This window comes from Malaclemys terrapin, chromosome 15 (genome assembly GCF_027887155.1).
Source record: "Malaclemys terrapin pileata isolate rMalTer1 chromosome 15, rMalTer1.hap1, whole genome shotgun sequence".
Classification (NCBI taxonomy): domain Eukaryota; kingdom Metazoa; phylum Chordata; order Testudines; family Emydidae; genus Malaclemys; species Malaclemys terrapin.
In genome coordinates, this window is record NC_071519.1 from 5911311 (window position 1) to 5934912 (window position 23602).

The following is a 23602-nucleotide window of genomic DNA, read 5'->3' on the forward strand; positions in this document are numbered from 1 at the left end:
CTCTGGGCATATAGCATGTTCCTCCCCTGCACACACACACACACAAAATATCCCTAAGGAATTAGAATCACCTGCTGCCTTCCCCTGTCCTGCTAGATCCCCAAATGAGGATGCTCTTCAACCTGAACCCATGTCCCCTCTATTCCCAGTGCCCCTCAGACCCAACCCACAGCCCCTTCTATGCACACTGCTCCTCACTCCCAACCGGAGCCTACCCCCCTTCATTCGGAAGTGGAGTTGTACAAACAATTTTCCTTGGGCCGTTGGTCACCATAACTTCCTTTACTGGGGTGGAAAGCAAGAACTGGGTGTGGACTCTTTCAACCCCCGTTCTTTCCAAATCTTTGGCCTTGGTTAGGATAAATTTACAGTTCTCTGAAGTAGAATCCTTTACAAACCACTCAAAATCTCAGCAGTGTTAGTGAGGAATGGCTTCCCAAAACATGCCCAGTTTTTCTTTAATTTGCTGCACAGTTCCAGGCAAGGGACAGGATAAAGGGCTGGATCCAAATCTCTGTTAGTTACCAGACCTGAAGTTTCTATTCAAAAATACATATTTTTCTGAAGCTATTAGATTTCCAACATTGATTTCATTTTATACACATTTTTAGCAACTACAAAGGATAAATTCAAGAAAACCCCCACTTCTATTTCCTCAACATCTGTGTCATGAAGGGCATCTCAGATACCATAGGATTAGCTAGGAGAGATCTTCTGTGGGGCCTGGGTTACAAATCCTTTAGGAACCAAATACATGGGCATTTTGCTTTCTTCAAAAACCACTTACTGTGGAATTCTCTCCCCAGATCATCTGAGACAACATTGACTTAAACAATTGAACTACACTAGGATCATATGCACTTCCTTCAGTTAGTTGGGGTTCTGCTGTTGTTCACCATTTCCGAGTGGAGATTTTAAATCACTGCTGTTTCTTTGTTAGCAGGTGCAGTAAATTGGAGAGTTCTCTCCTGATGACAGAACTGCACTTGAACTTTCTCCATGTTATCATGGAGGGATAGGGGGAAAGCAAAGCTGAAGTGAGAAATGATGACTTTAGCAAATGGTCATTTGTTTTAAATTCTCCAATATATCTGAGCTACATCCTATCAAACTGAACTAATATTCAATTGGATGACCAAACAGCCTTCAGGAAAGATAGAAATCCACATCACAAAGAAATAGAATACATGACAATGGAAGTGTGAAGTGAAATTCCAGAGCAGGTTACAGCTGATGACTCAGAATCAGGACAAGAGATTCTTCCATCACATTCTCCTCTGATCCATTCAAACCTGCTTCACTCAGCACTATCTCAAAAGTCAGTTATGTTATTTACAATGTTTTCAGTAAATTAGTATCTCCATAATGGTGGGAAAAAACAGCCACTTTGCCAGAAGTGGCTTTGCCAATAGATGGAACCTGGGATTTAAACTCCAAATGATCACATTGTGTTTGGGATTCATTTGAATTCCCCTCCCAGGTCTTTGATACTTTCATCTCCAGTCATGGTGACTCTGATATAGGATTAAAGAAGTCAAAGCATCATCTCCGACAACAGAGAAAGCTTCATCACATGACACTTTGAGAAGTGGATGGATAGAATGTGATGAAGTTAAACTCTTCATGGCTCAGACAAAAGGTAAGAGTTCTGCGGTGATGGGGAAGGAGGGAATCTCTGAGTTACTCCATCTCCTTCCAGTGTCACAGAGGCTGAAATGACATTTTTTCAGGCCCCTGCTTCTCTTCATTTACATATAATTTGAAAAGTTCCCAATATAACTGCTCTTCAGCAAAACCCAGAGCAACGCGAGAACAACTGACAATAATACAATTTGTATCATTGGTGACTAACAATAACTTTGCAATAGGAAGAATGGTATAAATGTGATGCTCCCTGGTTCCTGATACGAAGGGCACACTCGAATTACCCATGGGACAATAGAAAGTACAAATAGGTCCACCTCAAAACAGGGCAAACTGCAAAAGGCAAAAATGGCCCACTCATCTGGAGAAGCCGAGGGATAACGGTGCTGCAAACAGTTCAAGCAGCTTTAAAAGTTATGTAGGAATCAGGAAAAGTATTTTTAAAAAAAGTATTGGTAGCCCTAGAGGTTTTTATGGTGTTGATCTCCCTTGCAGATTCTCTGATGGCTAACATGGATCGAGTCCCAAGAGAAGGTATTCCCACACTCACTGCTTTCATAGGGTCTCTCTCCTGTATGGATTCTCTGATGTTTAGAAAGGGCTGAGTTGTTAGTGAAGCATTTTCCACACTCACTGCATTCATAGGGCCTCTCCCCTGTGTGGATTCTCTGATGTTCAGAAAGGCCTGATCTGCGAGTGAAGTTTTTCCCACACTCACTGCATTCATAGGGAGTCTCCCCTGTGTGGATTCTCCGATGCCTATTAAGGTGCGAACTGCGATTGAAGGTTTTCCCACACTCACAGCATTCATAGGGCCTCTCCCCTGTGTGGATTCTCTGATGGAGAAAAAGGCCTGTTCTGTGAGTAAAGTTTTTCCCACACTCACTGCATTCATAGGGTCTCTCCCCTGTATGGATTCTCTGATGTTCAGAAAGGGCTGAGCTCTTAGCGAAGCATTTTCCACACTCAGTGCATTCATAGGGCCTTGCCCCCATGTGGATTCTCTGATGGAGAAAAAGGCCTGATCTGCGAGTGAAGTTTTTTCCATACTCACTGTATTCACAGGGTTTCTCACCTGTGTGTATTTTCTGATGCTTTATAAGGGCTGAGTAGTCATGTAAGTTTATCCCACACTCAGTGCATGTATTTTTTCTCTTTTCCATGAGGATTTCCTGCTGGGTTGTGGTTTCCTTGATGTCCTTCTGAGTTCCCCAACAGGAAATAAATTTACCCACTTTCTCCCCTGGCTGGTTTCCCTTCTCTCTTTCTGGTCTGTGCTGAATCTCACAGGATTGTCCCTGGTCATGACTCCTGGACACATTCCTTTTTGGTCTTTGCGATAATTCTCTGTGTTTAGCCACTTGCTCAACATTTTCCTGCTGAGAATTCTGTTCCTCTTTGTCACATACCATTGCATCACCTGCAGTGATTGAGACAGAAACCTCAAACAGGGATGGAAAGGGGAAGGCCAAACCAAAACAAGTGCTGGAGAGAGGTCAAAGAAAAACCAGGAACTGAACTTCCCAAAACTCTTCCCCCAAATGTAATAGTAGGATTTTATGTTTGTATTTTATATAATTTAGAATGAAGGATAATAATGTAGCATGAATTAAATGTATTAGTGTATGATCTGATCATATCCTGCCAGCCACCCTTTTTGAATAACAGAAAGGAATAGACTAATGGGCCAATGAGTAGAAATACATCAGCCAGAATCTGTGTCTGGACTGATTTCAAGGCAGAAACAGACCTTTGCGGGTCACCAATTTGTTGTAGGTTTAGCATTTTCAAATAAGTACAAGAATGCCATGATTGTTTTCTTTTGCATTGCAATTTGATGTTTCTGTTCAAAATGTTCTGTGTAAATTAATTCTGTTTTGTGTGTGAATGAGAAATGTATGTGTTAAGAGGTAAGTGTGAAGGCAATCGCTGAACCAGATGTACGAGAGAGGAACTGGAGACAGACGTAAGGGCACCAGGAGGCTGCAGTACACCCCTATTGAAATGTCTGAGGAGGACAGATTGACGACTCTAAAGATGAGACAGGCACCTACCAGTGGGGACAAGATAACTGTGATTAAAACCAGCATGGGACAACTCTCTGAGGAACTTGATGAAAGAACAAGATAAAGGATGAGAAGGACAATTTAAGAAAACAAGCACTCGTTGAAGATCAATTCATCACAGCAAGATGGTGCAAAACTCATTGGTCCCAATGAAGGAAAATCACTATATAAACAGGGTGCCTTGCCATGAAACTTTGGGTTCATCCTGCCAAGACTTCCCAGGACCATCGTGTCGCGACCGACCGAACCCAGCTCCTCCCTTCCCGTGATGAATCTAAATGGCCACTAGGTTGATCCAGACTCTGGACTGTTAACTATAACATCGACTGGCGGGACAGTGTATGTGTGTGTGGTGTGTGATTGAATGCATATGCTAATTGTTGTATCTTCAATAAATGCGGTGTATTTCCTTTTCCCCTGAAAAAGATTGTGTGCTTCTTATAAGCATAACAGGGTAACGCCCACAAGGTAGCTAGCTAGCACATCTTGGAGGGATTGTTGAAATTAAGTGGTTCATCAAGAAACACTTGATTGACAATGGACCATGGGAGAAGCCCATCTACACTGAGTGGACTGTCATGTAAATGTGCTGTCTGGAATGTAGGTAATGGCTTCCTGCAATGACTGAGGGAAATTGGGCATGAACATGTGACTTGCCCATGCGACTCCAAACTCCAGCTTGTTGCTGTAATTTTCCACAGTAAGAACAATGGGATGCCCTCCACATGGCAAAAGCTATAAAAGGCCCAGAAAACACCTCCACGTTGTCTTCAATCCTGCTTCTTACCTCTTGAGGAACTTTGCTACAGACCGAAGCTCTGAACAAAGGACTGAATGACCCATCCAAGATATGGATGTACTCCAGAGACTTGACTTAAACCAGCAGTTTATTCCATCACTGCTACAAGCCTGAACCAAGAACTTTGCCATTACTGTATGTAATTGATTCCCTTAGACAATTTTAACTCTCACCTTTCTTTCTTTTTATGAATAAACCTTTAGATTTTAGATACTAAAGGATTGGCCCCAGTGTGATTTTTGGGTAAGATCTAAGTTGTATATTGATCTGGGAGTGGTTGGCCCTTTGGGATCAGAAGAACTTATTATTTAATGACACTGGTTGTAAAGAACCACTCATCTCTGAATCCAGTGTTTTTGGTGGTGGTATAAGAACTGGAATGCCTGAGAAAACTGCCTTTATGTTTTCTTGTTAGCCAGTGTGGTGAAACAGGAGTTTACTTTTGTGACTGGTTTGGTCTATCTTATAAAAGAATAGCCACTAGTTTTGGGTTGTGTTTGACGTATTTCTCACCAGTTCATCCTGAATTTGGCATCCTCAGTTGTGACCCACTAAGGCATGGTGACAGGGTGCCAAGGGACGGGGCTAGGTCATGGATTTACAGGGAGTTAGATGACCTAGCATTCATACAGTCTATCTTGGGACCGCCCTCTTTAGGGTATGTCTAAGGTGCATCAGGGAGTCGGCCACTTTCCATGCTGGGTCTCCCGCTAGTGCATTAAAAATGGCTGTGGAGACATTGCTTTGATGGAGCTCAGACCATCCAGCCCACAGCCCCCCTCAACCCCTGGCTTTAGAACCCAAGCTACAGCCCAACTGACAGCGCTTACACCATTATTTGTAGTGAGTCAGCATGGACTCTGGCTGGGAGGCAGCTCACAGACGCAGTGCAGACATACCCTTAATGGGCGACATGCTAGCTTTAGCTTTTCCAAGGGCGAACCCCAATTCCCCATAGAATCATAGAGTTAAAAGGGACCACAAAGGTCATGTAGTCTAACCCCCTGCCAAGGTGCACGATTTGCTGTGACTAAACCACCCAAGACAGATGGCTCCAACCTCCTTTTGAAAACCTCAAGTGAATAACCTTCCCCCACCTCCCTAGGCGTCTGTTCCATTGTCCTACTGTTCTTCCAGTTAGGAAGTTTTTTCCTGAGATTTAATCTAAACCTGCTGTGCTGTAGTTTGAACCCACTCCTTCTTGTCCTGCCCTCTGTGGCAGCCTGTAGTGAGGAACAGCAGCAGGGATCACAACCCGCCTATTGGGCTACAGAGCCAGGAAAGCCACCTCCAGCCCTCCGGAAGCTGAGGGGCAGGACAGGAAGCGGAACTACAAAAGGAGGGACTTGCAGCTCAGTTGGGCTGGAGCTGCCGAGGGAGACAGACGCTTAACACCAGCTGTCGGAGCGGGACACCGAGGACCTGCTGGGGCAGCCGCCAGAGGACTGGCCAGAGCTCCCAGGGTCACCAGCCAGTCGAGGTGCCAACAAGCTGATGGGGCTGCCACAGACCACCGACCCTGGGGAAACGGAGGCCAGAGATACCAAACCCTGGGGATTGTAGAAAGTAGCCCAGGGAAACTAGACCATCGTCTGGTTGAGTGTTGGCCTGACATTAAGTCAGTGTGTTGTGGGCGGATCCCCGCTGATCCAGTGGTGGACTACACTGCCACTGTTAGGGCCCGGGGCTGGGACCCAGTGGAGTCAGATGGGCCAGTGTCCCCCTACCTCCTGCCACCCCATCTTTGGCCAGGAGGTCTGTGTTGGTCTACCGTCCGCTGAGCTAGGACGCTAGACTGTTTGGTGCTTGCCCCTGCCTGAGCCCTAGACTGTTTGGTGCTCGCCCTGGGCAAAGCCCCTAATTGTTTGATGTCCCGCCCTGCCTGAGGGCCTGGGCTTGGAGACTTTGCAGCTCTGCCCTGATTGCAGGCCAGAGCGCTGACTGTTGGTGGCCAGTCCTACCTGAGGGCCGGGCACCATAGATTAACTATTGCTCAGCCTGGATCAAGTGGCCTGAACTTTGAAGACTGCTAATTCCCCTTAACTGATTGCAGTGCTAAGAGCATGACAGCGAGGAGGCCTGGCCTCCCTCAGAGATAGACCAGGAGGGATAGCCCCACACACTTACAAAGTCTTTCGAGTATTCGAAGACCGCTATCATATCCCTCCCTCTTAACTCTTTTTTCCAAACTAAACACATCCAGTTCCATCAGCCTTTGCTCACTGGTTTGCATTCCATCCCTTTGATCATCTTTGTCACTTGCCTCTGGATTCTTTCCAGTTTCTCTACATCCTATCTAGTCACAGGTGACCAAAACTGGACCCAGGACTGCCCCTGAGGCCTAACCAATGCTGAGTAGAGCAGCACTATAACCACTTGTGATTTGCATGCTATTCTTCTGTTAATGCATTTGCTTCTTTTTTGCATCATCATCACACTGTTGACCTCACGTTGAGGGTGTGATCCACCACAACTCCCAGCTCCTTCTCAGTGGTGCTGCTGCCATCCCAGTTACCCCCCATTCCGTATTTGTGCACTGGGTTTTTCTTCCCGAACTTAGCACCTTACACTTGTCTTTGTTGAATTTCATTGTTGCTTATAGCCCAGTTCGCCAATTTATCACAATCCCTTTGAAGTTTTGCTCTATCCTCCAAAGTGTTGACAACTCCCCACAGCTTTGTGTCATCTGCAAATTTGATCAGTATGCTCTCTGTTCTTACATCCAGGTCATTAATGAAGATGTAGCCTCTGTTTGTCAGAGGATGGAGATGGATGGCAGGAGAGAGATCACTTGATCATTGCCTGTTAGGTCCACTCCCTCTGGGGCACCTGGCATTGGCCACTGTCGGTAGACAGGATACTGGGCAAGATGGACCTTTGGTCTGACCCGATACGGCCGTTCTTATGTTAAATATCAGACCCAAAACAGATCCCTGTGAAACCCCATTTGAGAAATCCCTCCATTCTGACATCATTCCGTTAATAGTTACTCTTTGCTTGCGGTTGTGTAACCAATTATATATCCACTTAATGGGAGTTCCATTGAACCCGCATTTCTCCAGCTTACTCATGGGACTGTGTCAAAAGCCTTTTTGAAGTCCAGGTCTATTTTATCCACCAAACCAGTTACCCTATCAAAGAACAATATCAAGCTGGTTTGTCATGTTACGTTCTTAGTAAATCCATGCTGGCTGCTACCGATTACCCCTTCATCCTCCAGGTATTCGCAAAATGAATGTTTTATACATTGCTCTAGTAGCTTCCCTGGTATTGAGGTCAGGCTGACTAGGCTATAGTTCCCCAGCTCCTCCTTTTTCCCCTTTGTAAAGATGGGCACTGTTAGCCCTTCTCCAATCTTCTGGGACCTCTCCTGTTATCTGAATTTGCAAATATTGCCAGGGGCTCTGAGATTCCATCAGCTAATTCTGGGGTGAACAGCAAGAAATTAAGTGGGGGGGATGATTTGGGGGATTAAGAGCTCTGTTATCAACATTTGAGCTGTTGAGCTTGAGTTGATGGCATCAGAGGGAGGCTGAGATTTCAGTTTGGACAGAAGGAGACAGGTTAGGAGTAGTGCGGAAGATCTGTGATTCATCAGTATACAGACAGTAGCTGAATTTGTGTTTATGAGTGAGATTTCCCAGAGATAAAGTGCAGAGGAAGTGACCAAGGACTGAGCCCTGTAGAACCCCCACAGAAAACTGGAGAGGGGGTGAGGATGATCTTCCTAAGGACACACTGAAGAAGTAGTTTCAGAGTTAGGAGGAAAGCCAGGAAGAAGACAAGATGTCAAGAAGACAACCATGGTCAGTGGTATGAAAGGTGGCTGACAGGTCAAGAAGAATAAGGATGGAGTACTGGTTCTGAGCTTTGCTTAGGGAGAACTCATTAGAGACTTTGGCAAGGATATTCTCAGTGGAGAGCTCCAAATATCTGCCTCCCTGAAACCTTCCCTTCCCACTGCCACCAGATCCTTCCTATTCCTTGGAGTGACCACTCCCCATCCCCTTCCCAATATCCTCAGTCTTTTTCACTTCCAAGTATCCCAGATCGCCTACCCAATCCTCCCTCTCCAACAGCACCACTGCTGGGACCTCCACCCCCTTTTCTCCATTCCCAGTCTCCCATTCCCCCAAACCACCACACTCCCTGTTTCCCAGGAGATTCTGTCTCTGATTCCTCACTTCCTCTTCCTTCCCTGGTACCCATCCCTCCCTGATACCCTCCAGTCTTCCACATACCTATCCCTTTCCTCCCACTACACTCAGCCTGCCCTACCTTGTGGCACCCCACAAGCACTAGCTCCCCAGTACTCTCCCCTTCCACTGCTCCCTGTTCTCCTTCCCCCTCCCCTCCCCCCCCCCAAGAACTCCTGAATAGGAACCTCACACTGCTCTCGTAGTCATTGGTTGGTTGGGTCAAGAGGACATGTTGTGGCCACTGCCTCTGAGCTACAGTCATTCATCTGAGTTGGAGCCGTACCACTGTTAACTTTCAGACTATGTGTATTGTGCATTTTGCTTGCATTCTGAAGGAGTTCCTCTTAGATGTTTCCCCCTGATTCCAAAATTTCAGGGCTGAGAGCAATATTTTAAAGCGTTTTAAAATCCACTTGCAGACTCTGGCCTCTTCGGAGCCGCAAAGTTTTGTCAGCAGAGCTCTGTTTGTTAGGGATGCGAAAAAACACATCCTTAATTGACATAATTATGCTGGCAAAAATCTCTCATGCAGACACAGAGTGCTGAAAAGTCTATTAAATAAATGAGAATCAAATGCCCATAAACTATGTAAATGTACAGGCTGCCCAGTTCTGCTGCATGCCTTTCCACTAGGTGGGTGGTGGCTAAACTTAAACCTCTGAAAACCAGAAAAGGAAGTGTTAATATACACACCACCCCTAAAATGCAACCTTAACTCTGTCCCTAGCCCTGCAGCTGGCACTAGCCACTGGGAATGGCTCAGTAAGGCTGGTGCAAAGATTAACAAACTAACAAAGGAAGTGGAGGTTTCTCCATTTCTTGAAGTCTTCAAGTCGGAGTGGATGCCTTTCTGGGGGAGGATTTAGTCCAACACAAGGTATTCAGCTCAGTACAGCAGTAACTGGATGAAATTCTATGACCTGTGTTATACAGGAGGTCAGACTAGATGACCTAATAGCCCTTTCTGGCCATAAAAATCTATGATTCTACAATAGATATGAAGGACTATGTTGTGTTCACAGATGGGAATACCAGCATTTATTGGCATGCCCTCAAGCTGTGTGCAGTGGGTCAGCTGTAGCTGTAACTGGATGGTGAAGGGAGTAGTTGGAGCAGCTTGGCAGAGCTGTGACTGTGATATGAAGGGAGGTGCATGTGAACCCTGAGGGACCTCGTCTGCCCCATTTCAATGCACTCAATGGGCTGCTGCTGAGACAGGGCAGAGTAGAGATGGCATTGTGGGAGTGGCATGAACCTTAACTCTTGATTTCCCCTTCTAATAACCGAGGGCATAGGAATTCTTACTGAGCAAGGTCACATTCTCATAGTTCTCCTGCATGACGTCTCTGCAGAGGGCTCTTTGACGGGGGTCCAGCAGAGCCCACTCTTCCCTGGTGAAATACACAGCCACCTCCTTGAAGGTCACTGGCCCCTGAAAGAGGAAGTGTCCAACACTCAGTACCAGCTGCCCCACTCACAGCCCCACTATTCATGGAGGGAGAGAAGTCAATCAAATGGAAGCTCTGGCAGGCTCACAATCAGCAGAGTCCCACCCTCAGAGCAGCCGGCAAGCAAAACAGGAGGGGAGATAGAGATCCCCTAGTCCCCCCCAGCAGACAGAGGGGGAAGGGTCTTCTCATTCAACACACACCTACAAGCTACTCTACACCTCACTGGTGAGTAACCTTTCCGCACCTTTATATCTCATAGCAGCCTCTGGCGAGTAGGTTTATGTTCTTGCATTAGGAAGCTGATACGTTTTCCCCACGCTGTCCAGGGTTCCCCCACCCACAAATAGGGTAATTTCTTCCCCCAAACCCCATGAATCTGTTCCCGGAATCCAGGACTTGGGTTAAACAATTCCCAACAAGTTTGTCACACGCCTTGTCCCCCTCCCTTTCTCCACCCTGGGTATTTCCTGCCCCCCTCCCACCTCCAGACTAAACTCCCCCAAAGATCCCAGGCGCTCAGTATTTCCTGCCCCTCTCCCTCCAGGAGGAAGCCACTAGCAACCCCGCAAAAATCCCTACCTGGACTGGCTCCACTACAGCCATTTCCCGTCCCTGTCCCGTGGGAGGCTGGGACAATCTGGAGCCAAAGGTGGGCGTTACTCTGCCACCTGTCAGGGTGAGAAAGGTGACAGGAAAGATTTCAGAAGTATGTTTAGTTCCTGTCACATCATGATTTGCCCTGGCCCTTTCCCTGCACAAGGTGTTTCTGACTCGCATGCTGGGAAAATATTCCATCACTTTATCACAGCCCAGACCCAACCCCTCCTAGTCTCCTGTGGGCTGCAAGATTTTGGTCTCACTCCAGCTGTTGGTTTAGTGGGTGGGTGCTGGGTGCTGTTTACAGCCAATGCTAGACACGAGGTCAGACCAGATGATCCAATTGTACCTTCTGGCCTTAGACTTTATGACTGGATGTGGGCAGGTTTGGGAGCTTGTGACCTTCCCACCCCACACTTATTTCTCCTTCATTTTCTGTCTTCTCTTTCACCCTCACCCCTCCCTCTGCCTGGGAGACTTAGTGACCAATGATCCCTGGGTTCCTTTGCTCTCCTGTGATTGCTGACAGCACTGAATTCCGGTTTGGATCCAAACTTTCTGCCTCGTCCCCATCTCTACTAACCACCGAAGGGATTTCAGTCTCGCTGGCTGTGATACAGGGAATGAAAGGGTTACTGTGCACAGCTGTAAACTGCCTAATTTCACAGCTGAAATAAGTAAGCAAGTACCACTTATTGGAAGTCAATTTTTTTCTCACCCCTGAACATTTACTAAAAAAGAATAAAACATGTATCCATGCTGAGTCTATATATAACTTGTATATTTCAAGAGGCTGACAGAGAACACTTGACCACAATGAACAGGGGAGTGAGATTTTCTTTGCTTTAGATCATAATGAAACACTCAACATCTCACAGTCTCCTTACTGCCTTTCCTGAGCCCCCAGGGGTCACAAACTACCACCTGAGAAACACCAGCCTAGATCATTATTTTGTGTCATCATTGACTACGCATGGGAAGAGAGTGCTACATTGTATGCGGACAAAGCATGAATGAGCCAAGTGCTATGGCATATATGGACCAACCCTGGGAACTGTTAATTCCAATAACACCCACATTTTGAACTCTCTTCTTTACTTCACTGTAAAAGGAAGATGAAAGTTCATAAGATCTTACAATACCCTATAGCAACAAGGTGATGAAAAGTAGGTTAAATTATTTTCAGCCATGAAGGCCATGCACAGGTGCAAGAAGACCAACTACAGAAAATGTAATTAGTCCAAACAAAAGGGGGCTAATGTCGTTCAGGGCCAGTACTAAGATCTATGCTTGGTGAACAAGAAAACCTGGGAACAAAGTTACCTCTGCCAAATTTGGCCTTAAGGACATGGATTTAATTGTAAATTAAGTAAACAAAATAATAAAAAATAAACTATGCCACCCACTTTTAGTCCTTTTGGGGCTTTTAAAAAGAGATTGGGGGGGGGAAGAAAATCATCTCCCACCTCACCCCTGACATGGCAACACTGCTAGTAAACTGATATATTTCCTTTCTGAAAGGCTTTTTTTCATTATATTTTAACTTGTATTCCCTCCTCTTTCTCCTCATGATGCATGACTATTAATTTGCACTTAACGTTGACCATAGTTCTATCCTGTTTCTCATAAAGGCTGTAAGGGCTTGTCAGTTAAAATATGTTCCAAAGAGACCCATTGCTCCTGTGATTAGTGACTTTCTTAAAGTCTCTCAGTGCTTGTAAGTTGAAAAAAATTTCTAAAAAGACCCTTCTTTTTAAGAGCAGGATTAGTAATGAAACTTACCCTGTTTCTCACAAGCCACTCCCTCTGTGCCTTTACTCTCCGATGCAACACCTTCAAATAATTCTGCTGAGGATGTTTCCCAGAAATTAATCATCATCGGGATGGCTAGGAATGTATTGGGGGGGAGAATTAAGATTCTATCTTAAATGAATAAAATCATTCCAAGAAATATAAATTAATTTAAGCATAAAAAAAAGTTTAGAGCAAAAAGTTAATTAAAAGAACCAAACAAATGTTGCATTCTTAAGGAAGTGCAGGTTATGCAAAAAAGAAATATTGAATTGTTGTTTTAACAAAATTAGATGCTAATAGCGGTTTTATTTATTTAAAGTGTAAAAATCAGCTACAACCTGTGTCACAAGAGGTAAATAGTGCACTAAAATAATTAGAAGTTAAAACTGTGAATTCATTACCAATTTAAAAAATCACAACAAAAAAGTCTATATATTTTTTTTAAAAAGCCAAAAAACTCTAACTAGACTAACAAACTTTCAAATAAATACATTTAAAAAAAAGCTCAGCCTTTATATTTTATTTTAAAAAGTATCGAGCAGCCACTCAAAAACAGGAAACGTTGTCAAAGACCTTAGTGGTCTTTAAAAAAGAAAAAGCTTTAAAATCAGACTACATAAACTTAATTGAAAACACTATTAATATTACTGCAATTAAAACTGCAAGATAAAATTCCTAAAATTAATGGTCAGTAAAAACTGCAATAATTAAAGAAAGTAAAAGCAAAAAAAATTAATTAATACTAAAAAAATTGCGAAACACTTTAAATGCTTACGTAATATTGATGAGCTAAAATATTTAAGAGACAAATCAGTTGAAAATATAGTGGTGCAAGAACAAAGTAACATTGCTTCACATTGTTACACAGCTTCCAGGTGCTGGAGGCTGCGATCCCCTGTCGTTAACATGGTTATTGGTCTGAAATCTCCCCATGGCCAGTCAGAGACAGACACGTACCTGTGTCACTCCCCAGCACCCGTCGCAGCATCTCTAGGGGAAGGAGAAGATGGGAGAGGTGAGAATTCAGCCCTCACATTCATGGAGAAATCCCCATTGCTTATTAATGCAACTGCTGTTAACTACGAGATGGTGCCAGAGATCAGAGGCCGATAACACAGCCGCTGCGGACAGGGCCAGTCCCACAGGGTTGCTTCATGGGGAAGGGTGACTCGCTGAGCTGGGCTGTGAGATGGAGCCCAGGGTCAGTGACATCACTAGAGTCCTGACTCCTCCCCAAGACAAGGGTCACTCTAACCAGAGGAGATGCCACACCCACACTCCAATTCACCTTTGAATCCCAGCAGCACCTCCTGCAGCATGGCACTTTTCAGAGAGAAATCGCTGAGTCTCTTCTCCAGCTGCGCAAACGCCGGCTCTGGCTTCTGAAACATTCTGTCCTCCCTGCTAGGGAAAGGAGGAGGGGTGAGAAATAGACCTGAACCCCAGACCCTGAGCCCAGCAACCCCCAAACTCCAGGAAACCTGAATCTGAGCTTTATAGCCTGAGATGGTCATTGTCATGGTGAATCACCTCAGCCCTGTGCCCCCCAGAGAGATGGGAAGTGGGGAGACACTAGAGCAAGGAATGGAGACATTGTTCTGTAGCTTTCTCAGGGACGCTCTGGTTCTGTGAGGTGCAGAGCCACCTCCCATGCTGGTTTATTGCAGTAACAAGGAGCACCAGCACTGGGATTATGTGGAAAGGGAGGAGACACAGACCAAAGAGTGGGCAGGTCCTACATGCTGACAGTGGCCACAGACAGAGCCCAGGTCTTCAGCAGGGAAAGAACCTGGGCCCTTAAACACCAAAACCCTCAAGCCCTTCAGCTAAAGCAGCATCCAGCTCATTTGGCAGAGAGGGCCATATTGCACTGTCCGTTATGGTCAGTGGCCCAGGGCCTCAGTTTAGGACTCTGTGCCCTGCTCCATTCACAGCAGAACACCCACTGCTCTCCATGGGACACCGATGTACAAAGAACAAGGGGAGAATCTGCCCTTCGTATAGGAAATAAAATTTTACTTCTTATTATTTTGTGAAGTCTTTGTCTGTCACACTCAGTGTCACTCAGGAGGAAAACAGCCCACTCCCGGACACCACTGTGAGGCCCTGCTAGTTCTTCCCTGTGTTTTCTTTCCTTTCCCACCCTGCTTTCTCCATTTCTCTCTTGTTCCTTGTCCTTGTGTCTCTCCTCTGTTCTTCCCTCCCCACAGAAACCCCCTATTCCCACCCCACAAAGGCTTCACTCCCACCCTCTCCCCGTTCCACCTGCTCAAGTGATCAGCCAGGGAACATTGAATGTTGACATCAAAGTGTTGCCATTTCAGTTGACACCCCGATGACATTAACAGGGGACAGGAGAGTTCACACTCTCAGAGCTATGGCTTCAGGCTGCTGGCAGCCCCAGCAAGGCAACACTGTCTCCGTTTACACTGGGAAAGTGCTGAGGGCCAGCAACTCACTTTAAAAAACGTGAAAGCTGAGATTCTGCGCCCTCTGAATATGTGATGTGGCCGCATCAGTCCAGGAGATAGGCCAGGTCTGTCCCATCGGCCCTATGTCTAGCAGCCCTGCTGTGACCTCATCAGCGATCAGACAGTAATGGGTCTTCTCATACCTGAGTCAGATACTAGGGGAGACAGAATCACAAGCTCCAAGGGCAGGGGGCAGCTTCCTATTCAGTGTAGTTATCAAACCTAACGACCCATGAGGGCAGGGCCGGCTCCAGGGTTTTGGCCGCCCCAATCAGCCAAAAAACAAACAAAAAAAAAGCCACGATCACGATCTGCGGCGGCAATTCGGCGGGAGGTCCTTCCCTCCAAGTGGGAGTGAGGGACCATCCGCCGAATTGCCACCGAATAGCTGGACGTGCTGCCCCCCTCCGGAGTGGCTGCCCCAAGCACCTGCTTGCCAGGTTGGTGCCTGGAGCCGGCCCTGCATGAGGGGGAGGGAAATGGAGCCCAGGACTTACCTGCCCCCAGTGCGCCCAGCAGCCTAAAGAGGGAGAGAAAGAGGAGGCCATCAGTGGGGGTGTCCCTGGGTGGGGAGGCCTCCTGCTCTGCAGGAGAGTCACCATTGAAGCCTCGGGCAGTAGAGGAATTTCAGGTTTACATTCCCAGAGCAGCTGCCACCCCCTACCAGGGACTTTCCCCTATGCAGCCCCAGTAATCCCTGCTGGCAGGTCGCCCCTGCGGAAATCTCCCCTGGCACTTTACAGGCAGAAGATATTTCTCTGCATTGAGAATCAAATTCCCCCCAGTGCTGAGAGACCCAGAAGGCCCCTGGCCCCACTAAACCCATTAACCTGCAGTGAGAGGGGCCTTAGGCCTGGCTCGGGACCTCAGCATGGCGGGGAGGGGATTTCACCCTGCAAGTGCAAATGCAGACAGACATTTCCAGGAGAAAGCAACAGAGGGTCCTGTGGCACCTTTGAGACTAACAGAAGTACTGGGAGCATAAGCTTTCGTGGGTAAGAACCTCACTTCTTCAGATGCAAGTCTGGAGAGAAGGAGAGAAGGTCTTGGGGCTGCAGCATCCAGGACTCCCAGGACCCATCCCTGGAGCCGCTGCCAGACTCACTGTGTGACCTTGGGCAGGGCTCTGCCCCTCCCTCTGCCTCACTTTCCCCAATTGTCCCATAGGGATAATGTCCCTGACCCCACTTTGTAAAGTGCTTTGGGGTCTAGGGCTCAGAAGCACCTATAGAAACGCTGCATATGATCATTGCAATAACAGTCTGACCTGCAGGGGTTGGCTCAGTGGCTGCTGTCCCTTCGCTCCTCCCCTCTCACTGAACAGGGAAATATCCCAGGACAGGCTGCAGATGCCCTCATCCCTTCTCTGGACAATGGCTCTCTCTAGCTCTTCCAGACGGGACAGCAGCCGCTGCTCCTGGTCCTCCAGAAACCCTTGCAGCTCCTTCCACTCCCAGATGATCTTCTGCCTCTCGGCTTCTGTCTGTTTCTGCAACAGGGAGAGGGCGGCTCGGTAACAGGGGAACATAGAACATAAGAACGGACATACTGGGTCAGACCAATGGTCCATCTAGCCCAGTACCCTGTCTTTTGACAGTGGCCAATGCCAGGTGCCCCAGAGGGAATGAACAGAACAGGTGATGATCAAGTGATCCATCCCCTGTTGCCCATTCCCAGCTTCTGGCAAACAGAGGCTAGGGACACCATCCCTGCCCATCCTGGCTAATAGCCACTGATAGACCTATCCTCCATGAAATTATCTAGTTCTCTTTTGAACCCAGTAAGTGTCTTGGCCTTCACAACATCCTTTGGCAAGGAGTTCCACAGGTTGACTATGTGTTGTGTGAAGAAATACTTCCTTTTGTTTGTTTTAAACCTGCTGCCTATTCATTTCACTGGGTGACTCCTAGTTCCTGTGTTATGAGAAGGAGTAAATAACACTTCCTTATTTACTTTCACCTCACAAGTCATGATTTTATAGACCTCTACCATACCCCCCCTTAGTCGTCTTTTTTCCAAGTTGAACAGTCTCAGGCTTTGTCTACACTGGCACTTCTCTCCTGCCAACAAACAGCAGCTACACTGCATGCCTGTTAGCAGCACAGCTGTACAGGCACAATCATGTTGCTAAAAGTTGCGTAGTGTAGCCATAGCCTCAGTCTTATTAATCTTGCCTCATACAGAAGCTGTTCTGTCCCTTCATCATTTTGTTGCTATTTTCTGTACCTTTTCCAATTCCAATATATCTTTTTTGAGATGGGGTGACCAGATCTGCATACAGTATTCAAGATGTGGGCACACCATGGATTTATATAGAGGCAATATGATATTTTCTGTCTTATCTATCCCTTTCTTAATGATTCCCAACATTCTGTTCACTTTATTGACTGCTGCTGCACAGGGCCGACTTTAAGCCAATTTGGCCGATTCCCCAGAATGGGGCCCCGCGCCTAAGAGGGCTCCGCAATGACCAGGGCTGCCGTCAGAGTGGAGGAAAAAGAAAAAAAAAGCCGCGTCCTGCTTCTCCCCCCTCCCTCCATTGCTTGCACTGCCATACAGCTGATCAGCGCAAGCCTGGGAGGGAGGGTTGAGGAGGAGGAATGCGACGTGCTGGGGAAGAGGCGGGGCCAGGGCGGGGATTTGGGGAGGGATCCAATGGGGCAGGGCTGGGGTGGGGCCAGGGCGGGGATTTGGTGAGGGATCCAATGGGGCAGTAAGGGGCAGAGTTGGGGCGGGGCCGGGGCGGAGTTGGGGGGGGGGGGGCACAAGACAATTCGTGTCCCGGCGTGGGGCCCCGCACCTGCTAAAGCCAGCCCTGCTGTTGCACATTGAGTGGATGTTTCCAGAGAACTATCCACAATGACTCCAAAATCTCTTTCTTGAGTGGTAACAGCTAATTTAGACCCCATCATTTTACGTGTATTTGATATTATCTTTTCAAATGTTCATTACTTTGCATTTATTAACATTGAAATTCATCTGCTCGGTAACTGGGGAAAATCATAAATGCACCTCGGGACAGGTGGCAGAGTTATTTAACAGAACACAAGATTTCTTGAATTGAGTGATGGGAAGTTCATTTATCCCAGGAAGGGAGGAGGGCTCAGGTTCGGGGTGAGCTGTACATCACCTACAGGAGGGACACTTCTCCCCAAAACCTCATCAACTTGCACTGAGCGAAATCCTCCATCTCTGCAGCCCACATGTCATCTCCTTCCTCCCCATTCCCCCTAGGAGCTAGACAGGGACACCCAGTGGATTCAGGGGGGCTGGGGTCCTTCCACTCTGAGTCTTCGGGGCAATTCGGCAGCGGGTCCTGGAGCAAGTGAAGGACTCGCTGCTGAATTGCCGCCGAAGACCCAGAGCGGAAGAAGCTCTGGGTCTTTGGCAGAGGGTCCTTCACTCGCTCCGGGTGTGTTCGGTGGCACTGAAGGACCTGCTGCCGAAGACCCGCCAAAAACTCTCGTGGGGGCCCCTGTGGGGCCCGGGGCAAATTGCCCCACTTGTCCCCCCCAGGCGGCCCTGGAGCTAGAAAGGATCCCTGGTCACTGTGACATCCCAACGGCCTGTGGGCAGTGTCTCTCAGCTAACACATAAGAACAGCCATACCGGGTCAGACCAAAGGTCCATCTAGCCCAGTATCCTGTCTACTGACAGTGGCCAATGCCAGCTGCCCCAGAGGGAGTGGACCTAACAGGCAATGATCAAGTGATCTCTCTCCTGCCATCCATCTCCATCCTCTGACAAACAGAGGCTAGGGACACCATTCCTTACCCATCCTGGCTAATAGCCATTAATGGACTTAACCTTCATGAATTTATCCAGTTCTCTTTTAAACTCTGTTATAGTCCTAGCCTTCACAACCTCCTCAGGTAAGGAGTTACACAAGTTGACTGTGTGCTGTGTGAAGAAGAACTTCCTTGTATTTGTTTTAAACCTGCTGCCTATTAATTTAATTTGGTGACCCCTAGTTCTTGTATTATGGGAATAAGTAAATAACTTTTCTTTATCCACTTTCTCCACATCACTCCTGATTTTATATACCTCTATCATATCCCCCCTTAGTCTCCTCTTTTCCAAGCTGAAGAGTCCTAGTCTCTTTAATCTCTCCTCATATGGGACCCGTTCCAAACCCCTAATCATTTTAGTTGCCTTTTTCTGAACCTTGTCTAGTGCCAGTATATCTTTTTTTAGATGAGGAGATCACATCTGTACGCAGTATTTGAGATGTGGGCGTACCATCGATTTATATAAGGGCAATAATATATTCTCTGTCTTATTCTCTATCCCCTTTTTAATGATCCTTAACATCCTGTTTGCTTTTTTGACCACCTCCGCACACTGCGTGGACATCTTCAGAGAACTATCCATGATGACTCCAAGATATTTTTCCTGACTTGTTGTAGCTAAATTAGCCCCCATCATATTGTATGTATAGTTGGGATTATTTTTTCCAATGTGCATTACTTTACATTTATCCACATTAAATTTCATTTGCCATTTTGTTGCCCAATCACTTAGTTTTGTGAGATCTTTTTGAAGTTTGTCACAATCTGCTTTGGTCTTAACTATCTTGAGCAGTTTAGTATCATCTGCAAACTTTGCCACCTCAGTATTTACCCCTTTCTCCAGATCATTTATAAGTTGAATAGGATGGGTCCAAGGACTGACCCTTGGGGAACACCACTAGTTACCCCTCTCCATTCTGAGAATTTACCATTAATTCCTACCCTTTGTTCCCGGTCTTTTAACCAGTTCTCAATCCATGAAAGGACCTTCCCTTTTATCCCATGATAGCTTAATTTACGTAAGAGCCTTTGGTGAGGGACCTGGTCAAAGGCTTTCTGGAAATCTAAGTACACTATGTCCACTGGATCCCCCTTGTCCACATGTTTGTTGACCCCTTCAAAGAACTCTAATAGATTAGTAAGACACGATTTCCTTTTACAGAAACCATGTTGACTATTGCTCAACACTTTATGTTTTTCTATGTGTCTGACAATTTTATTCTTAACTATTGTTTTGATTAATTTGCCTGGTACCGACGTTAGACTTACCAGTCTGTAATTGCCGGGATCACCTCTAGAGCCCTTTTTAAATATTGGCGTGACATTAGCTAACTTCCAGTCGTTGGGTACAGAAGCCGATTTAAAGGACAGGTTACAAACCCTAGTTAATAGTTCCGCAGACACAGACTGACCTTCTCCTGCCCAGCAGCCTCTTGCATCCTAAGGGCATCATGTTACCCATGTATCTGACCCTGCAGGCTCCCTGGGCTCCAGTGGGGATGGTTCTCTGGCTGAGGCTGGCAGGGTGGGCCCTGCATTCACCATGTCATTCTTATGCCAGGCAAACCTAAGTGGCGGGGAGCTCTGGGCACCTACCAGCAGCTCCTCGCTTTGCCGCTCCTCCTCGGCTTTGGCTGCTTCTCTCTCTTTTCCCAGAGGGGCCAGATGCTTTTGTGGTATCTCCTGGAAGAAGCAGGGGAGGGAGGATTAGAAACTGCTGCAAATGGCCTGCCAGCTGTCAGATTTCAGTGCCCATCCTGCCCTGCAGATTCCTGTGCAGAGTCGCTGGGACTCAGACTGAGAGGAGAGGGTGAGGGACCCAGACTACAGTGACGTGAGTGCAGCCCCACCCATATCCCAAGCAGCCAACTTCAGACAGTACCGCACTTTCCCCAGTTCCAGCCCCCAAAGCTCCCGCAGAGCCAGATCTGAACATGGAGCCTTCCAAACATCCCCCAATCCCCAGCCCTGACCCCCCCAGCACATCCCAAACTCTCAGCTCCCAGCAGCCCCACAGTCCCCAGCACCAGCAGGTCCTCACACCCCACAGCCCGGCTCTGACACCCCAGATCCACTCCCCCAGCTCCCCCAACTCCTCGCTCCCTGGCCCAGCCTGGGCTCCGAGCTCTGCAGCCGAGCCGCGCTCCGGGCCCCTCCTGCAGCTCCCGGCCCAGCCGCTCCCGGGCTCTGTCGCCCCGGCCCAGCAGCAGGGGCTGCTCCGCTCTGCCCCGCCCGGGACACTCGCCCCCCGCAGCCCGGGGCAGCCCCTCTCCGGCCGCGGGGAGCTCGGGGACCCACCCTGGCAGGGGGCGAACCAGGCAGCCGGGCCCGGCCCTACAGGTGTAGCCCCACAAAATGCTCCCGCTCCCGTTTTGCTACTTTGGGTGTACTGAGCATGCTCAGTAACCTTCGTTGTAGCTACTGCCCTCTCTCTGCCCTTACTTCTGCTAACGATTTGCTACCTCCTCTTTGGGGGGGTTTAAAAGGATTAAGGGGGGCAAATCGCAGCGGGGGGGCTGTCAGGGTCTGAGCAGGGGGCAGAATTTTACTGGCCTGGGGGGTTCAAGCTACTGTAGCTAGCGGCAGAAGAGGGGCTGAAGGGCAAAAATCGGTGGTGGGGAGTGAGAGCCGGGGTTAAGCGGGGGAGGGGTGACACTGCCAGACCCCGTGCGGGTACAAAACCCCCATTTAGGGAGGGGGAGGGGGGAACAGTGACCCCGTGGGATGAGCCACACACTGTGCTCGCTAATCTAGGGGTGTGGGGGGGGCAGAGGCTGTTTTTGTTGTTCTCACTGGGACGCTGCATGTCAGCCTCGGAGCAGGGGGCGGGTTCCTGGGGCTGGGGTCTTAAAGGCACAGGCCTCCAATTCCTAGCCTGTCAAAGATTAATCAACGCAGCTCCTCTCTATCCTATACAAGTGTTGCAGGGCCAGGGCCGCCCAGACGGGGGGGGGCAAGTGGGGCAATTTTCTGCAGGGGCCCCCACGAATATGTCGGAGGCTGCCCCCGCCTCCGTCTTCCCCCGGTGTCTCAGTGTGCCGCGTCCGGGAGCGGCCCTGGCGCACTGCAGCCTGGTGGCTCCAACGCGGTCCGGGGCCGCTCCTGGTCGCAGCACACTGAGGCTCCAGGAGAGGGGGTAAGCGCCATGGTAAGGTGTGGGGCACCCCCCCCGACCCCATCCTAACCATCACCATCACCCAGCAACAGCCCATTATGTAATTGCAAATGTATACATACCATTAAAGCATTTAATGTTTTTAAATAATGTATTTCGTGTATTTTCAAATTATTACAAATTAATTTTTGAATGTATTTCACTGATTATTTTTTACATTTCCAAATACATGTTACTAGAGTATTGCAACTTTTTTTTAATGGAAGGGGCCTCAAAAATTGCTTTGTATATGATGCAAATTGGAAGAGTAAAGTAAAAAAAATCCCTTTTCACGGATTCACACAAAAAAAAGTGAAACAGCATGCCTCAATCATGCAATAGATCAATTTGGCACATTAGCCAGGAGGAAGCAGACTGTGAGTGTTTTCAACCACAAACCCCATCCCTCCCGTTTTGCAACCATCCCCCCAGAGGAAGCAGACCGGGAGTGTTTTCCACCACAACCCCATCCCTCCCGTTTTGCAACCATCCCCCCACAGGAAGCAGACCGGGAGTATTTTCCACCACAACCCCATCCCTCCCGTTTTGCAACCATCCCCCCAGAGGAAGCAGACCGGGAGTGTTTTCCACCACAACCCCATCCCTCCCGTTTTGCAACCATCCCCCCACAGGAAGCAGATCGGGAGTGTTTTCCACCACAACCCCATCCCTCCTGTTTTGCAACCATCCCCCCACAGGAAGCAGACCGGGAGTGTTTTCCACCACAACCCCATCCCTCCCGTTTTGCAACCATCCCTGGACCAGTGACAGGTGCATGAGCAGCCCAGTCATTGGAACTAAGCAAGGAGAAGCCAGTGGAAAAAATGAAAAGGGGCCACTGTGGTCTCACCTTGGGCTCAGGGGCATGCGCCGTTCCCCCAAACCTTACCTCCCTTTTCACGGATTCACACACAAAAAAGTGAAACAGTATGCCTCAATCATGCAACAGATCAATTTGGCACATTAGCCAGGAGGAAGCAGATCGGGAGTGTTTTCCACCACAAACCCCATCCCTCCCGTTTTGCAACCATCCCTGGACCAGTGACAGGTGCATGAGCAGCCCAGTTCTTGGAACTAAGCAAGGAGAAGCCAGTGGAAAAAATGAAAAGGGGCCACTCCGGTCAGGAAGCAGATCGGGATCGTTTTTGACCACATACCCCATCCCCTCCTGATTCGCAACCCCATGGACAATGCAATGAAAGTGGCCACTCCGGTCAGGAAGCAGATCGGATCGTTTTTGACCACATACCCCATCCCCTCCTGATTCGCAACCCCATGGACAGGCGGTAGCAAGTTAACAAACAGTTTACCAAACTGCTACGCTGCGTGGCAGAAACCGCTCCCAGTAGCAAAAGGGGAGGGGAGCATTTTGTGGGGCTACACCTGGCAGGAGCGTGTCCGCCCCACGCGTGTCTCCGCCCGGGTCCTGCTCCCGCCCCCGGACCTACCGCGCTGCCTCCCGGGCTGCAGGGCTGGAGCAACCTCCGCGCTGCACTCCCGGCCTCAGCCATGGCTCCGCTGCCGACACAAAGGAGCTGCGGGCTGGGCAGGAAGGGGCGGCTCTTACCCGGGCCTGGCCCTGCCCCTGCCCCGCCGGGCCACCTCGTAGGGGGTTTGTGACACTCGGGGAATCGGGGAA

At 48.2% G+C, this 23602-nt stretch overlaps 2 protein-coding genes across 4 annotated transcripts in view; both read right to left on the reverse strand.

Moving 5' to 3' along the window:
• The window catches only part of LOC128823020 (zinc finger protein 883-like), a 341706-nt gene that overhangs the window by 153526 nt on the left and 164578 nt on the right, over positions 1–23602 (reverse strand). The window lies entirely within an intron of this gene.
• On the reverse strand, positions 419–23499 carry LOC128823004 (zinc finger protein 154-like). Of its 2 annotated transcripts, none has more exons than XM_054004995.1 (10): positions 23412–23499; positions 20406–20492; positions 16289–16510; positions 15519–15541; positions 13839–13951; positions 13508–13540; positions 12539–12643; positions 10739–10827; positions 10014–10140; positions 419–3064 (listed from the first exon to the last, which is right to left on the reverse strand). In XM_054004995.1, the coding sequence occupies exons 1-10, from the start codon at positions 23472–23474 to the stop codon at positions 2106–2108; spliced, it is 1821 nt and encodes a 606-aa protein (XP_053860970.1). In that variant the 5' UTR covers positions 23475–23499; the 3' UTR covers positions 419–2105. The 2 variants fall into 2 exon arrangements, with proteins under 2 accessions (XP_053860970.1, XP_053860969.1); XM_054004994.1 differs by having other exon boundaries at positions 13839–13954.

Coding starts and splice junctions, on each gene's coding strand:
- LOC128823004 (XM_054004994.1), bottom strand. CDS start 23,474: ATGGCTGAGGCCGGGAGTGCAGCGCGGAGGTTGCTCCAGCCCTGCAGC. Junction 13,955..15,518: donor GCTGGGCGCACTGGGGGCAG/GTAAGTCCTGGG, acceptor TCCTTTCCCTAG/CAGGGAGGACAGAATGTTTC. Junction 10,828..12,538: donor AGTGGCTTGTGAGAAACAGG/GTAAGTTTCATT, acceptor TCACCCTGACAG/GTGGCAGAGTAACGCCCACC.